At 38.0% G+C, this 17,555-nt stretch overlaps 1 protein-coding gene across 5 annotated transcripts in view; it reads left to right on the top strand.

The window, feature by feature from the left end:
• Positions 1–17,555, top strand: part of LOC126470560 (PAS domain-containing serine/threonine-protein kinase) — a 426,440-nt gene that overhangs the window by 380,026 nt on the left and 28,859 nt on the right. For all 5 annotated transcript variants that reach the window (XM_050098516.1, XM_050098533.1, XM_050098526.1 and 2 more), the window contains exons 14-17: positions 658–849; positions 936–1,058; positions 11,221–11,361; positions 11,457–11,656. In XM_050098516.1, the coding sequence (XP_049954473.1) occupies positions 658–849; positions 936–1,058; positions 11,221–11,361; positions 11,457–11,656 (656 nt within the window). The remainder of the gene's footprint in view (positions 1–657; positions 850–935; positions 1,059–11,220; positions 11,362–11,456; positions 11,657–17,555) is intronic.

Genomic DNA, 17,555 nt, shown 5'->3' with positions numbered 1-17,555 from the left:
ATTCTTTTAAATATGTATATTAGAGGGGAGGGGGATTTTTTGCCATTACTCATGAAACCAACTACGTGTGGTTGATTATCTTAAATGTGCCTTTGGGCTGGATAGTGCCACTTTTGTAGGATATAATCTTCTTTGTGACTTCAAAGAAATCTTCTTTCATGTGGATCATTGCTTTAACAGAAACAGTTTGACTTTCCAAAACCTGCTTCCTGTAATATCTTACTTGCTCTTTGTAAATGTAGGTCCTAAGCTATCATAATATCAGTCAAAAACACTCAAAATTCTGTAAACCATTTTTGTTTTGTTTTAGTGTGTCATTGGTTTTGAGATTTACTGTATCGCTCACTTAATTACTACTTTAAATTCATCAGAACACTCTAATATATTCATTAAGTGCTCAGGTATCAGAGGGAGTAACCTTACTCATTACACTATCCACTTGTTTATCTTACTATTTTCAGAAACAAACTTCCGGGAATGCTGTAGATAACACAGAATTTTTGTTAACATTGTTTGATAAGATATGTAAGAAATATAATTGAAGACAAGAGTTGGTGCAACTTTGTGATGGATTTTTTAATTTTTCCCCCATTCTCTTATTTAAATGACATGATGCTTCTAGAAAAGTTCATAAAGCTTCATTATATTCTCAAACAGGCAATCAGGTCATGCGCCCAAACTAATATATCACATTCGAGAACACGTTCAGGTTCAGTGTCAGTCCTGAGTCAGTGTGAAGATGAACAGACGTCAGGTGAATATGGTGAACGATACACAACATTGCAACAAATTGGTAAGGGCGCTTATGGATATGTAAAGATGGCATTCCGCAATGAAGATGGGCTTTTAGTAAGTTTGCCTTTGATTATAATTTCTTTTTATAAAATAATTTGTTGTTATACAGTTGTCAGTTTCATCTGATTTTGTTTCTCTAGGTTATTACAAAATTCATACAGAAACATAAAGTCCATCAACAGTCATGGGTTGAAGATCCTAGCCTGGGATCAAAAGTTCCACTTGAAATTAGTTTGCTTACTACATTAAACCATCCAAACATAGTAAGTTTTACATAACTTTTCGTAAGTAAAATGACATTTTTCAATTGATAATTTCATTTGTAAAACAGCAGTGGAATTTAACTATGCATTGTGTTTACAATTATGATGTCTGTCAGCCAAGTAAGCTCATGCTTTGTACAGATACTGTATTTTCAGTTGGAAACAGGTGCCATGAGTGACAATCTTTTTTTAGAAAAAATGTAACAATGGCAGCAGAAAGGTGCAAGCAGACTGTTTACACAATTTTAGATGACTCATGACTACGTGCTGACTAAAACACAAGGTGACTCATATTTTGATACTCACAAGTCACTCATCAAAACCTGTAGCGTACTTCCCACTGAACTAGAATCAAGAAATTTGGCATGAAGCAAGATCCCACAGTACAAGTAAAGGAAAGAATCAAAATTGTTAATTTGCTTCTCGCACTTCTCCAGATTTTTCTTTTTATTATTATTATTATTATTCTGTTCCTGATAGTCACAACATACGAACATTTGATCAGGTCTTCCAGCTAAGTAACACTTTTTTCCCTGGGCTCATTGTTCATTGCCACATGTTAAGTGATCTGTCAATGTGCCATAAACCTGCCTACAGAAGAAAGAACAGAACGTATGGAACATAATGAATTCTCTCTTTAGCCATCAGGTTTGTCTGTTCCGACTCAGTTTAAAAGAGCAATAGAAACCGTATACATATCCTGAAAGATGGAGAAGACTTAATTTTTCTTTAGTGTTTGTCGATTATTGTGTGCCGCTATTTCAGCTAAACCATTATCTTTTGGGTTTTAACATTATGGTATTTCTCTCCCTCTCTCTCTCTCTCTCTCTCTCTCTCTCTCTCTCTCTCTCCCTCCCCCTTCCCCTGTGTGTTAGGTGGTGGGGGGGGGGCACATGCATGGGGGGGGGGGGGGGGGTGTATGTGGTGGAGAGGGAAGGATACATCTGGAAATCAGTGATTTAAAGGTGCCTGCCTTCAGTCTTTGTTTATTGCATGTTACTACAGCCCGAATTTCATGTAATATCAGATTAAAAAATATGTACATGAATATGTCATGGAGTAGTTATGTGTAGAATCTAAAATTTTATCTTTTTGTTAGAAGTTCACTGGTAGGCTATTCAAATATCTATGTTAATTCTTAATCACTTCAGTTCTACTACAGAGTGTGAAGTACCAGTGTGTCCTGTTCAAGTATTTAAGTCACACTGGAATGAGATACACAATTAATGAAAATATGTTTTTATAAATAGAGGAAGATTGCTTAGCTTTGCAAGAAGTCCACAGTGCATATTTATAAAGGGGAATTGTGATAAGAGTAATATTCACTATTAAAGAAAGAAGACAAAGTAACATCTTTTAAATATCAAGGGTTTTACTTAGTTTACAGGAAACTACACCACCCACTCACTTGGTTCAACATCAACCTTCAGAACTGCATCTTCCATTGTTTCCACAGCCTCCAGGAGAGCCATATTTGAAGTCTACTGTTTCTTGATACTGTGGGGAAGCCAACTGAAGACACTCGTGATGTATGAAACTGAACAGAGCGCTTTAAAACTGTTGAATGCTGACAAAGATTCACTCACAGACACCGTAGAATCAGAAGAATTGTTCTCCATCACTGATTTCCCAGCTTCAAAGTGTGTACTGTAGAAAATCATAGCTTCAGTTCACGTTGCCCACCTTGTTATCACTGGCTCTGGAGGCAGAGCTATGTCAGGTAGCCACTGCTTGAAGTGAAGTGTTGTACATAAGGACATTTAAAAAAAAATCGCTTTCATTGCTGATGTAAGTGTATTTACTTCTGGGAATTGATGCCTGTCTCTGCCACTTGTTGCAACTCGTGAGCCATAAATGTTACACACACTAAATTTGGATAAAATAGATTGTGCAATTTCCCTGGTTTCAACATGTATAGAGCTGCATCCGTGCACATCAGTAGGATCCTCTCTTCTTCTGTACCATTTGGCCATCATACCTGAAGTCCATCATTAATCACACTAAAAGTTGTTGAACAATTAGTTGCCTCTAAAGGTTTGCAATAAACTAAATAGGGTTTACATGCAGCCTCATTCCAATTTGCTCATAGGTAGATTAGCCATCAAATGGCATACAGCATCCGTTGTCTCATCAACAGATTTGCAAATGTCAGCCCAGATTTTTTTCTGATACATCAACATAGCAAGTTACTTTGTTTTGATAAGAAATGTTTAAATTCAGGTACCTGAAGTTTGTTCCAGGGTGTGTTGCCTGCAACTGGTGCAAAATGCGGTTCTTTGTTAGATTATGTAGGCTGCCCCTGCATCTGTGTAAGAAGAACTGTTTATTTGAAGAAATCTATTGGTTATTCCTAATATATAGATTGCTTTATCATAACTTTGGCAGTGGATTGTTTTACATCTAAATCTACACACTGCAAACCGCCATGAGGTACATGGCAGAGTGTGTGTCCCATTGTACCAGTTATTAGGATATCTTTGTACCAGTTATTAGGATATCTTTCCATTCAGTTCATGTATGGAGCGCAGGAAGAATGATTGTTCAAATGCCCCTGTGCGTGCAGCAGTTATTCTAATCTTGCCTTCATGACCCCTATGTGAGCAATACATAGGGATTGTAGTATATTTCTAGAGTCATCATTTAAGACTGGTTCTTGAAACTTTGTTAATGGACTTTCTCTGAATAGTTCACGTTTGTCTTAAAGAGCCTTCATTTCAGTTCTTTCAGTATCTCTCAGACACTCCGACAGACTAAGCAAACCTGTGACCATTTTTGCTGCCTTCTCTGCACATGTTCAGTGTCCCCTTGTTAGTCCTATTTGGTATGTGTGCCACATATCTGAGCACCGTCTTCCTTGTTTACAAAATAAAAATTACATGGCCTCTAGTCAGTTGAGAGGTAGCCCTTAAAATTCAGAAAGAATAAGAGTTACAGCTAGATTTTTCCAACTTTTGTGGCCAAGATAGACACGAAGCCCACACCTACTACAGTAGTAAAAGTTTATATGCCAACTAGCTCTGCAGATGATGAAGAAATTGATGAAATGTATGTTGAGATAAAACAAATTATTCAGGTAGTGAAGGGAGACGAAAATTTAAGTCATGAGTGACTGGAATTCGACAGTAGGAAAAGGAAGAGAAGGAAACGTAGTAGGTGAATATGGATTGGGGCTAAGAAATGCAAGAGGAAGCCACCTGGTAGAATTTTGCACAGAGCATAACTTAATCATAGCTAACACTTGGTTCAAGAATCATGAAAGAAGGTTGTATACATGGAAGAACCCTGGAGATACTAAAAGGTTTCTGATAGATTATATAATGGTAAGACAGATGTAGGAACCAGCTTTTAAATTGCAAGACATTTCCAGGGGCAGATGTGGACTCTGACCACAATCTATTGGTTATGAACTATAAATTAAAACTGAAGAAACTGTAAAAAGGTGGGAATTTAAGGAGATGGGACCTGGATAAACTGAAAGAACCAGAGGTTGTACAGAGTTTCAGGGAGGGCATAAGGGAGCAGTTGACAGGAATGGGGGAAAGAAATACAGTAGAAGAAGAATGGGTAGCTTTGAGGGATGAAGTAGTGAAGGCAGCAGAGGATCAAGTAGGTAAAAAGACGAGAGCTAGTAGAAATCCTTGGGTAACAGAAGAATTATTGAATTTAATTGATGAAAGGAGAAAATACAAAAATGCAGTCAATGAAGCAGGCAAAAAGGAATACAAACGTCTCAAAAATGAGATCGACAGGAAGTGCAAAATGGCTAAGCAGGGATGGCTAGAGGACAAATGTAAGGATGTAGAGGCTTATCTCACGAGGGGTAGGATGGATACTGCCTACAGGAAAATTAAAGAGACCTTTGGAGAAAAGAGAACCACTTGATGAATATCAAGAGCTTTGATGGAAACCCAGTTCTAAGCAAAGAAGGGAAAGCAGAAAGGTGGAAGGAGTATATAGAGGGTCTATACAGGGGCGATGTACTGGAGGACAATATTATGGAAATGGAAGAGGAGGTAGATGAAGATGAAATGGGAGATATGATACTGTGTGAAGAGTTTGACAGAGCACTGAAAGATCTGAGTCGAAACAAGGCCCTGAGAGTAGACAACATTCCATTGGAACTACTGACGGCCTTGGGAGAGCCAGTCCTGACAAAACTCTAGCATCTGGTGAGCAAGATGTATGAGACAGGCGAAATTCCCTCAGACTTCAAGAAGAATATAATAATTCCAATCCCAAAGAAAACAGGTGCTGACAGATGTGAAAATTACCGAACTATCAGTTTAATAAGTCCCAGCTGCAAAATACTAACGCAAATTCTTTACAGATGAGTGGAAAAACTGGTAGAAGCCGACCTCGGGGATGATCAGTTTGGATTCCGTAGAAGTGTTGGAACACGTGAGGCAATAATGACCCTATGACTTGTCTTAGAAGAAAGATTAAGGAAAGGCAAACCTACGTTTCTAGCATTTGTAGACTTAGAGAAAGCTTTTGACAATGTTGACTGGAATACTCTCTTTTAAATTCTAAAGGTGGCAGGGATAAAATACAGGGAGCGAAAGGCTATTCACAATTTGTACAGAAACCAGATGGCAGTTATAAGAGTCAAGGGGCATGAAAGGGAAGCAGTGGTTGGGAAGGGAGTGAGACAGGGTTGTAGCCTGTCCCCGACATTATTCAATCTGTATATTGAGCAAGCAGTAAAGGAAACAAAACACAAATTCAGAGTAGGTATTAAAATCCATGGAGAAAAAATAAAAACTTTGAGGTTCGCCGATGACATTGTAATTCTGTCAGAGACAGCAAAGGACTTGGAAGAGCAGCTGAACGGAATGGACAGTGTCTTGAAAGGAGGATATAAGATGAACATCAACAAAAGCAAAATGAGGATAATGGAATGTAGTCTAATTAAGTCGGGTGATGCTGAGGGAATTAGATTAGGAAATGGGACACTTAAAGTAGTAAAGGAGTTTTGCTACTTGGGGAGCAAAATAACTGATGATGGTCGAAGTAGAGAAGATATAAAATGTAGACTGGCAATGGCAAGGAAAGTGTTTCTGAAGAAGAGAAATTTGTTAACATCGAGTATAGATTTAAGTGTCAGGAAGTCGTTTCTGAAAGTACTTGTATGGAGTGTAGCCGTGTATGGAAGTGAAACATGGATGATAAATAGTTTGGACAAGAAGAGAATAGAAGCTTTCAAAATGTGGTGCTACAGAAGAATGCTGAATATTAGATTGGTAGATTACATAACTAATGAGGAGGTATTGAACAGGATTGGGGAGAAGAGGAGTTTGTGGCACAACTTGACAAGAAGAAGGGACCGGTTGGTAGGACATGTTCTGAGGCATCAAGGGATCACCAATTGGGTAGATCACATAACTAATGAGGAGGTATTGAATAGAATTGGGGAGAAGAGAGGTTTGTGGCACAACTTGACTAGAAGAAGGGACCGGTTGGTAGGACATGTTCCGAGGCATCAAGGAATCACCAATTTAGTACTGGAGGACAGCGTGGAGGGTAAAAATCGTAGAGGGAGACCAAGGGATGAATACACTAAGCAGATTCAGAAGGATGTAGGTTGCAGTAGGTACTGGGAGATGAAGCAGCTTGCACAGGATAGAATAGCATGGAGAGCTGCATCAAACCAGTCTCAGGACTGAAGACCACAACAACAACAACAACAAAGTGGATCAGTGAAATAATGCTCATTATATTGTATTTATTAATATTTTCATAAAAGGAGAGGCAAAGGAAAGTTTGGGATTGCAAATAAAAAACAGAATACGTCCAAAAATCACATATAAAATTAATATTTTTATTATTTGACAGTTGCTGAGTTACACATGCTGATGTGATATTCATCGTAACAATAAGGGAAGCAATAATTTTCTTGGCATCTTGTACATATTATAAATGCTGTGTTTTTGCAAGTACATGGTTCTTTTAATGTTGTAGAAAAACTAACTTCATTTACATTCATAAAATGTTCTCTGTTATCGTGCAGTTTCGCAGCACAGCACGCGTAATGCATCAGTTTGCCAAATAGTGGTGACAATAGCTGGTGATGTGCAGTGGAACGTATCTTGGAGTCTTTTCGGGGTGTGATTTCTTTTTCTCTCTCTATGATAGAGAGCAGTTCTGAAGCTTTTCGATCAAATTCTTTACCTGATGATAAAAATAGATGTCACAAGATTGCACTTAGAAGAATGCAATTTGGGGGAAACTCTTTAATACCACATGATAGCATTGCAAAATCATCTTCGAAAATTGTGTGGATTTATTGTCCTGGCCATGAATCTGTTAACAGAATAAATTTGTTCTATGCACCTAGGTCTTCACCACATCAGTCAAAAAGTTTTTAGAAAGGCTGTTAAGAGTTTCTCAAATTTTGATGAATTTTTTTGTGTAATCATCCATCGTTTCTTGAATCCTGGGTCCAAAATTTTGCTTTGCCTTACCTTGCCTCTCCTTTTCATGCATTCTATGAAATTATTGACAAATACAATGTACAGGATGTTTTGCCGTGTGTGTAAAACTGTCAGATCATTGAGAAGTTTCCAAACAGTTAAAGTGTCAAGAGTTAATTTCATATTGCAACATCACCAACAGAATGACAGCAGCCTCCTCCTGCAGACAAATGGCCTTGTGAAATTTTAATAATGCGTTGACAGATTCCTTGGTTGCTGAAAATTCCAAAGAACCCCTTCATTCGATGAAAAAGCAAAAAGAACTATTGCCCTCCATAAAACAAAGGAAAAATCAATATTTAGGATACATTACAAGAGGAAAAAGATGCCAGACATTAAAACTCATAATTGAAGGGAAAATTGAAGGGAAAGGTCTGTTGGAAACAAAGGAACTCATGATTGAAGGACATTCAGAAATGGTACAATTGCACATCAGAAGATACCTTCCATGATGTAACATCACATCAAGAACTGGACACATGGACTGCCAACTTCCATCAGAAGAAGGTGCCTTAAGAAGAATTCACAAATATTCTTTCCATGGACATTGAACGAAAGGATTGTGATCCAGCACTGCCTATTGTGAAATTTGTGTACTGTGCAGCTAATAGTGACATACCACTTTTTCTGCTGGAGTTATGGTTCTGTAACAATAGTAAACACCCTGTTTCCATTTCCAGCCAGTGATACTAAGGATGACTGCCTAACAGCTCATCTACAGACTTGGAGAAGCAAGACAACCAGATTGCATTCATACATGGGATGCCCCTGTGGGTGATCTGAGAGTGCGATAACAACACACACTTATCAATAAGCCAAATTCTGGGTGACTTAATATGGATTTGTAGCCCCCATGTGAAATGTTTATCAGAAAAACTCTAAAAACCTATGTGGCAACTGAAAATATGTCGGCCATTGTCTACACGTTGAACACCATACAGCAGAAGAGCTTCATTTGATTTCAAAGTATGAATGAGAAAAACTGTAGGATATTGGGTCTGTGATATTGTGTGGCAATAGTCTATTTAACTGAGCTTGAAAATAGATTTTAATATGGCTATGCTGGAGGAGTGGACTTCATAATTTGTAGTGCAACCTAACCCACCAGTGAAAATTATCAAAAGTGTGATGGAATGGGTCATTTGTTTGTAAGGAGTTTTGATAGGGAACAAAATGGCCTGTGTGAACTAAACTACTAAGATCACCAATACACGCCTGTTAAATGATCTCCATCTGCCACTAGTGTAATTGTAGTGTGGCTGCAACAATGTGGCTTATCTTAAAATAGTTTAAGTGGAGCAGGCTACAAATTTTATCAAAAGAATGAATAAATTATTTAATGACACCATTGAGAGAGAAATCTGGCAAGGAAATTTTCCATTGTTTCCTTAATTCATTTAATGCAAATTATAGGTTGATTCTTTCTCAAAGGACATGACTGACTCTCTCTCCCGTCCTTATAGAGACAAGCTTGTGTTACCTCCCTAGTGGCCTTGTTATCATTGAGACAATAAACCTTAATCTTCCTTCTTTATTCTCAAAACTTTTCACAGCAGGCCAAGACAAATTTTTCAGATTCTTAAGAGGGATAAATGAAGTATTGTGTGTTGATGGAACATATCTGAACCATCTTTGATTTACTGGTGGCATTGTAAGTTTTCCATTGTAGGAACATTAGTCCCTACATAACTTCACAGGTGTAGAGACAGTGTGGTGTGGGTGAATCTCAGTTTTCTAACAAGCTTACACAGCCTCTAACCATTTGACATGTCCATTGCAACATGTATACGGGACCAAACTTTGCATTTGTTGCCTCAAAGATAACACCAGAGCAAGGTTAAGCTGAAGGAAACCTACCTAGATGCAGAGCTATTGCCTTGGTCCTATTAGCTAGTGTCTGAGTATCCAGTTGCAAGGCAGAATCAAGAGTGTTGGGTGGAAGCAACAAAGGTGTATAAGGGAAGAACCTCATTGCATTACCGGATACCTGTAGCGAGATAAACTCAGCTGGAACAGGGCCAGACTGCTAAAATTGATGTGTGGTGAAGGGCCATCACAGCCTCAAAGGTGCACACGCACACTTCAAGAACAACTGGAAGAATTTAACATTGCGAATATGAAGGTGTGTCAGATTCATAGAACCAGTGGATTTATTTTCGGGTTTGCAACAGTTTAAGATGATTAGATGTACATGAAAAGAAATAAACAGAAGAGTAAATATGGTCTGGAGTGCTTTTAGTACTCTAGAGTTTCCAAAACTAGGCTTCCATTGTACCAGAAATGGAGAGACTACAATTAGTGTGTATTATCTGTGTTAACATCTGGAATGAGATGTTAATTTTTATTGTGAGAACTGTTCAAAAACTGAGGTGGCTCAGAAGCAGTACAGTAATGTGAATTGGGAATTGCTAGGAGAGCAGACAAATGAATCTTGGAACAGACTAGAAGTGAAAGATTTAATTAGAATTGTAATGCAGTGATTCGTTTGTTCGTCCATTTGTTTGTTCATTCATTCATTTGTTGTATTGTGTAGATCCCATCAAGGAAACCTTCTGGGATGTGAAATAAGCAAAGTATATGTATTAATAAAAGAGAGGCAATTAACAGCAGTCTGACACTACACTATATAATGCTAAAAAAGCTTACATCAAAATATAGTACAGTAAAAAGAAAAAGAATGGAACGGGGGTGGGTGAAATATATTGTTAGGCAAATAGATGGAAGATAGATTAAGTAGCTCCTTTGTTTGTTTCGAAGGTACAAGAAAAATTTGAGAAGTTGATCTAACGTAAACTGGTAGATTATATTAGAAAACATACAAAAGCAACATGGATGCATATTACTGTGCATCCCTCCACCACCAGCTTGTCTGAACTACGCAGATGGGTGCTATTCTCACTTTCGTTATCACCCTGGCCACCATTTATGGTAACCCATGGTCCCCACACCATCCACCCAACAACTTCTTGTCCCTCCATCATGTCACCCTCTCCTAATTCACATTCCTATGTCACCTTGAGCGTGCACTGTTCCCCACTGCTTCTGACAACTACACATCTGGCATCCCTCCCTTCCCACATTCCTAGCCGGCAAACCGGCTGACTCCCTCCAGGCTGCTAGTCATCCATCCCCAACCCCTCTCCATGGCTCTTGCCCCCCCTCAACCTCTACCCACCCTGTCCAACACACACACACTCCACCCTAGTCCACGTGCCAAAATGCAGCACTAGCATTTCGGGTCCAGCCATTGCCATTTAAGAGCTTAGCAGCTCTCCAACAAGCAGGAGCAATGAGTTGTTGGTACAACACACACACACACACACACACACACACACACACACACACACACACACACACACAGAGAGAGAGAGAGAGAGAGAGAGAGAGAGAGAGAGAGAGAGAGAACATGTGCCCCTAGCAACAACTTGTCATTTCTGCTTGTCGGAGAGCGACATCCTTCACTCCTTAAGTATTTATGTTTTACTGAAACTTCACTACAGTATTATCACACACAATATCTTATACTAATTTTTCTTTGTCATTCATTTTTACCTATTTTAATTTTATGTCTAAATGGTTGCATCGCCAATAAAGTTTACTTCTGTTGTTTCATAGTTAACTTGTAGTTGATGTTCTCTCATTCTTTTCTTCTGTTTGTATCAGTATGATCTGTATTTACATTTATGTTCTAGGTTAAAGTCCTAGACGTCTTTGAAAATCCAAAATTTTTCCAATTGGTTATGGAAAAACATGGAGCAGGGATGGATCTGTTCGAGTTCATTGACAGAAAACCGTATCTTGATGAGACACTGAATAGTTACATCTTTAGGCAGGTAATAGCAGGAACCTTTAAAAATGTAGAAATTTTTATAACAGTGGTGATATATTTTCCTGTGGTTTTATGTGTTGCCTTCCTCTTTTTTTCCAGATAGTTTCAGCTGTTGACTACCTTCATTCTTTACAAATACTACACCGTGATATAAAAGATGAGAATATTATAATAAATGAAAAGTTTCATGCCAAACTAATTGATTTTGGATCAGCAACATTCATGAGTGAAGGACGTTTATTTTCCACATTTTATGGAACAGTGGAATACTGTAGTCCAGAAGTGCTTGCAGGCAATAAGTAAGAGCATTTGTGTTCCCAGAAGAATATGAAAATGGGTGATTTCTCATTGTTGTAGTGCTACATACAGTTGATAAATTGTAAAACACTGCTTGATTGTACTTGAGAAATGGTTTTCAGCTCTTTTTCTGCCAGGTTTCTCATGCCTCTTTGACTAGTTTCTGTTTTCTGTAAAAGTAGATGAGGTTAGAAAGATTTAAGATTTTTTATCTTGAGTCTTCCACAAGCTTTCCAACTAACTATTTAGAGCTTTAAGTTTATTGACGAGATAATATAGAGCAGGGCTTCCCAACGTGTGGTCCGCGGACTCCTTAGGGGTCCGCCGGCTCTTTCTAGGGGGTCCGCGGCAACCCTTCACCAAATCGTGTAAAATAATGAGTAAAATTATTGAATAAAAATGTGAAAATCAAATTCATCACTTTTTTTTTCCAGTACTGAATTTCATATTCGCATCAATCTCCCCTCTTTCTGGCTGCCTCTGATCGTTCAGATGCTCTTCTCTCTTTCTGAAGTAGCTAGTGATTTTTCTGTGTGAATTCTGCCTGTCCTTTCAGCAACTGATTGCTCAAAAACTGTTTATCTTATTCAATAGTAATGCTAAGTTATTGAACATTCTCTCTTTTTGCATATGAATGTCTGATCATCATCCAGCATACTTCTGTAGTTGTCTGTTAGTAGAAAGGTTGTAATTTTGATAAGACGTTTCTCAGTTCTTTGTGGGAATTTCTATATTTTTCTCCAATATATCATCACTTCTCATACAGCTAGTCTGGCACTTTGAGGAACAGTTAATTCACACATCCACAAATTGTAAACGAAAGCCTGTAACATTAATTTGGCAGATAACTTCCAGAAATTTCACTGAAATAGCTTTGATGTAAATAAATTTTCTCTCATAAACAAACTCGTCCTTACTGCAAGTGCTATCTTCTCTCATAAACAAACTTGTCCTTACTGCAAGTGCTATCTTCCCTTGAGAGTGAGAGGCTACTGGCCAACTGGTGTGGTCTGTATTATGTCGTTAAAAGTCAAGGCTCGCACTGCCCTCTGCCTGGCTTGGGTTCGTTGACTCATCACATCGTCCAACTAATGGAATCTGTGGTATGAGAAAATATTCAGTTAATGAGACTGGCGTAAACAACTTGCTGACATTAGGTAAAGAGGCCCTTGGGCCTCTCTTCTCTTCATCCTGCTGAGACCAAATTTCTCACACTTCATTTCTACGTGTAGTAGAACCAGATTTGGGGGGGGGGGGGGGGGGGGAGTAAAAGTTCCTGAAAAGAGCCACCATACTGGTAGACCAATTCAATTTAGAGACTGGAAGGAAGAAAAGTTACAGTCAACTAAACTTATTGCTTATAATCTGCTGTCAAGTAGTTACGAAAGAAAAAAATAGTTACGCTTTATGCTTCTGTTTCTGAAGTTGCAAATGCTCTGTAGCATTTAGGCAGATGTTACACTGCAGCAATTACAAATTTTCTACCAGTTTAGTTACTATAAAATTTTTGATTGTATGTATGGACAGAGGGAGATTTTTATTTATTATACTGTACTTGAAGAGAAACTAGTCTCTATGCAGAGTCAGCTGTAGCAAACAGGTGGTGTTATGTGATTTATTAAATAATTTAATTTGATCAGGCTGCATAAGATAAGTAACATTAATAAATTAGTTGAATGATATTATTTTTTCTCGTAAATTTTTGTTTTTGACAAAGTAAAATGTGATCAAAATTTGTGTATTCGTAATTGTCTCATCAACATCTCTGTTAATTTAGCTGCAACTGCTAGTTATGTGTAAGGGTCCTGTGAGATTGGATGAACGTGTGATGTCCCTCAGTTCACTGCTTTCTTCATTGGTGTCTTTCCTAATGTAATTTTGAACACAATAATACATTCACAGTTTGCTTCTAGATGCAGTCTTCTTAAAGTAACTGAACATCAACTGTCGTGTCTGTCAGTCTGTTTGAACACTCGAATCTCCAAAACAACTAGAAGAATTTAGAGATGATTTTCTCAGGTAACTTGAGTGTATCTTGAGGCAATATGTAGGCTTTATTTTTATAAAAATCTGTTCATAAGGAAAAAAGATATTGTAAGTTAAAGTTTTAGGAATCTGCCCAGTAGTTCGGATGTTTACATTAGTGACAGTGTAGTATACCACAGAACCAATACACGAGACTTAAGTTTTTTACCTCAGTGGCTGAAGTATTTTCAGACAGTATTTTCAGATCAGTGACAGAATCAAGCACCACAATCTTATCCTTACAAATACAGACTGACATTGAGTTAACTTGGCAACAATGTACGGCCTTATTGGTTTTGCTTTGTATATTAAAAACTTAACAAAACTGCTTTGCTTCTTTCAATAGGTTTCATTTGTATATGACTTCTTTGCTAGGAAAAACAAATTTGTTGACAAAGTGATCCTAAAAGTGTTCCGTTTCTACCAACTAAGGTACAGAACCCTAAAAAGTGACTGTATGCAAAGGCCCTTTTTTAACTTCTGTTGTGAAGCAAGAGCAGATAGTTAGTTCATAATAAAGAATTTTTTGGTAATAATTTAAAATTGTGTTCTAGAATGTATACCAAAAGATACCACTTTCCTTCACAAACAGTAGGCTAGTAAGAGTTGGAAAGATTTCTTGAATGACATAATAGGTAGTGTGCTGGTTGTAGTGCAACCGACATTTTATCATGATTTTAAGGGAGATTTTGTTACAATAAATTTCAATTGCACAACTACACATTGCATTGGAACGAATGACAATGAAGATATAATGTAACGAAAAAAAGCTGGCTACTTTTCTTACATTTAATCTGTTATGTCATATAACAAGTACCATATTTTTGGGTTACTCCACAAACCAAGATGAAGTTTTTAGAATCAAAAGATTGTAATAAGTTTCATTTGTGGTGAAAATTCAAGAACACCAAGCTTCTTGCCTCTTGACGTGAGAGCACACGATGAAAACTGATTCACTTTAGAAACAAATGTACACACATGTAAACACTGAATGGTATGGTAAAGGACACTACACAAATTGGAACATTTCATATTGACTGCTATCTGTTTTTGATTGCTGCCAACTTAAGCGATCTGTTGATCTATCAGTGCTGGCTCTTTCGAAGCATTTCAAATTGTTGTATTGTATGAATCAGTTGAAATATAAATAATGTAACAGGTGTGTTGAAACATGTACATGTCTATAATGTGTTTCCAAGAGTCCTTGTTACGTCCATGTCTTAATTAGAGAAGAAAGAAAGATAAGAGTTTAACATTCAATTGACAGTGCGATCACTAGACAGGTGTCTCATTTATACCATAGCTGCTGATCAGTACAGAGCAAGTGGATCCATGTGTTGCCAGTACTTATCAAGACATAAGCAAACATCCCCCCTGCCCCCTTTCCTGTCTTGTAGCCCTTCTAGAAGTATAGGGTATGTCATTCTTTCTCTGATCCTCACATTTCCTTGAACCAAACCATATTTTTTCCGTAGGTGGATGAACAGAAAAAAGACTGCATGTTGACAATAGTATCAGTTGTTATACAAAAACTTTTCAAGGTCTGCCAATTAGGGATTGTGAGCTATTGATAGTACTTAGCAGGATTAATTTTTACAGCAGTGAGTGTTGACGAAATATATGAAAGTAAGTGTAGTCAGTGAGGGAACTGGAAGGATTTTTAAAAAAAATGCTGTCATACAGGAGAGCCTGGAAAATAAGGGGGAGTTGGTGACTCTTACTGACCTGAGAAAGATGGTTTCAATTAGAGGTGGGCAAAATTTGTTCTTTTCAGAGATTTGATCAGAACCACTTTCTCACTGAAATGAACCATATCTTTTTCATGGCTCGCCACTCACCATTTCCTTACTAAAGTAAACGAAGGGAATATGCCTTACCTTTTTTTATTCAAGGATATTCTACCTGTGTTTTTATCTTATTTTAACCTGTTTTGGAAGAACATGGAAAGAGGACTAATAATTTTTTGTTACATCCTGTGTAGTTTTAAGATTTTCAGAAAGTCTTTACATTTCATCATCAATAACAATAGAAAGTTCACAATAAATATTTTTATCAAGTTAGGAAATTATAAAAATAAAACTCACTGTTGTCACTTTTTCGTAATTTTATCGAAAACAAAAGCTACAATACAATATAATTTACAGCTGTCCAGCTGTAATAGCCTTTGCAGCAGATTTTGTCAAACAACTAGGCATTACAGTGTCTGATAACACCTTTTGAGTTTGTAACTTATAATTTGGGCAAAACAAATTTAGGAATTTTTCTATATTAATGTTGTGCATCTAATGCTGTAATTTTATTTAATGTGGTGGTACCTATGACTCTCAGAGAGTTACTTATCGATTGTTGCAAATGAAAATTGATTGGCATCACGAAAGAAAATAAATCAGTATCTCACTCAGATGCAGATGACAGTGGCAAGCTGGATACATACTGAAACCCACTCTGACTCCTTCGATGGATAACTTCTGATATGGAAGCACACATTGGCGAAGGCGATTCACGAGAAAGAATTACTTGAGTTCCTGCAGAAAGATCATTGGTTAATTGCAATCTTGATTGGCTTCCTAACCCACACAATTACAAAGGTGCTGTTGAATACCTGGACTTTAGACAACTTTTCAGGTTTGGTGAGGAACAAAAACAGCAGGAAGTTATGTGCTGACAGTTAAACCATTCCACTTTACTTTTTTATCCAGTTTCAAAAAAATGTTACCATATATCGACTGAACCTCTTCTAGGCAAAGGTGATGTAACTGACATATCCTGCAGCAATGAAAATACGTGTGATGGAAAAATTAAAACACTTACTTTTCAGAGGCACATTTAAAATGATAAACAGAGCAGTTTTTCTGATTTCCAAAAGGGCATGACGATTGGCCTTTGGGCCAACAGCGGAAGCATTTTCGAAACAGCCAAGTTTGTAAACTGTTTGTGTCCCCCTGTGGTTAAAGTATACCATGCATACCAAAATGGTGTGACAGAAACAGATGCTGAGGCACTCTAGTGCACTGTGGGCAATACATGACATGGGTGTACAATTAATGTGGAGATGTGCACAGGTGAACAGATGTGCAACTGTAGAGCGACTGACCGCCAAGTTGAACCAATGGGCTACCAGCAGTGTCTCCTTAATGGCTGTTCGACGAACATTTCTGCATATGGGCGTCCACAGCAGACACCTGATTCATACACCCATGGTGACTGCTATTAAAGAGCAACGAACGCTGGGATTTGGACGACAGTACCACTGAGTGGCAACAGCTGATCTTTTCAGCTTAATTATGTTTTATGAACCCTTAGACAGGTGGCACTTGGCCTGTGTGGTCCTCAAACAGTCGCTGGAAGGATCCAGGCTGGAGGGGGGAGTGTTATAGACTGGGGAATGTTTGTCATTCTGGAAGGTACAATGGATCAATACAAGTATGCATCTATCCTTGGTGACTATATCGACACCTACATGCAGTTTGTTTTTCCTTGACACTGTGGCATCTACCAGAAGGACAATGCAACCTGTTGCACAGCTCACAGTGTATGTGTGTGATTTGAAGAGGAGGAGTTGACCACCTTACTCCCATGGCCATTAAACTCCCTCGATTTAAAACTAATCAAGAATCTGCAGGACCACCTTGAGTGGGCTGTTCGCACCAAATCAAGAAACCTAGCACAGCTGGCAGTGGCACTGGATCCAACGTGGCTCCGCATCCCTGTTGGTAGGTTCCAAAATGTCATTGACACTTTTCCCGCATGTCCGCGCTGCGAAAGTTGGTTATTCAGGATTTTGACCAGTGGTCACAGTGGGTTGGTGAATAATCCTGTAGAGTGCTGGGACTCTAATGAAATAATGAAACAGCATTCAACTAACAATAATTTATT

Source organism: Schistocerca serialis, chromosome 1 (genome assembly GCF_023864345.2).
Source record: "Schistocerca serialis cubense isolate TAMUIC-IGC-003099 chromosome 1, iqSchSeri2.2, whole genome shotgun sequence".
NCBI classification, from domain to species: domain Eukaryota; kingdom Metazoa; phylum Arthropoda; class Insecta; order Orthoptera; family Acrididae; genus Schistocerca; species Schistocerca serialis.
The sequence above is the reverse complement of the archived record's forward strand: the minus strand, read 5'-3'. Positions and strand labels throughout refer to the sequence as shown.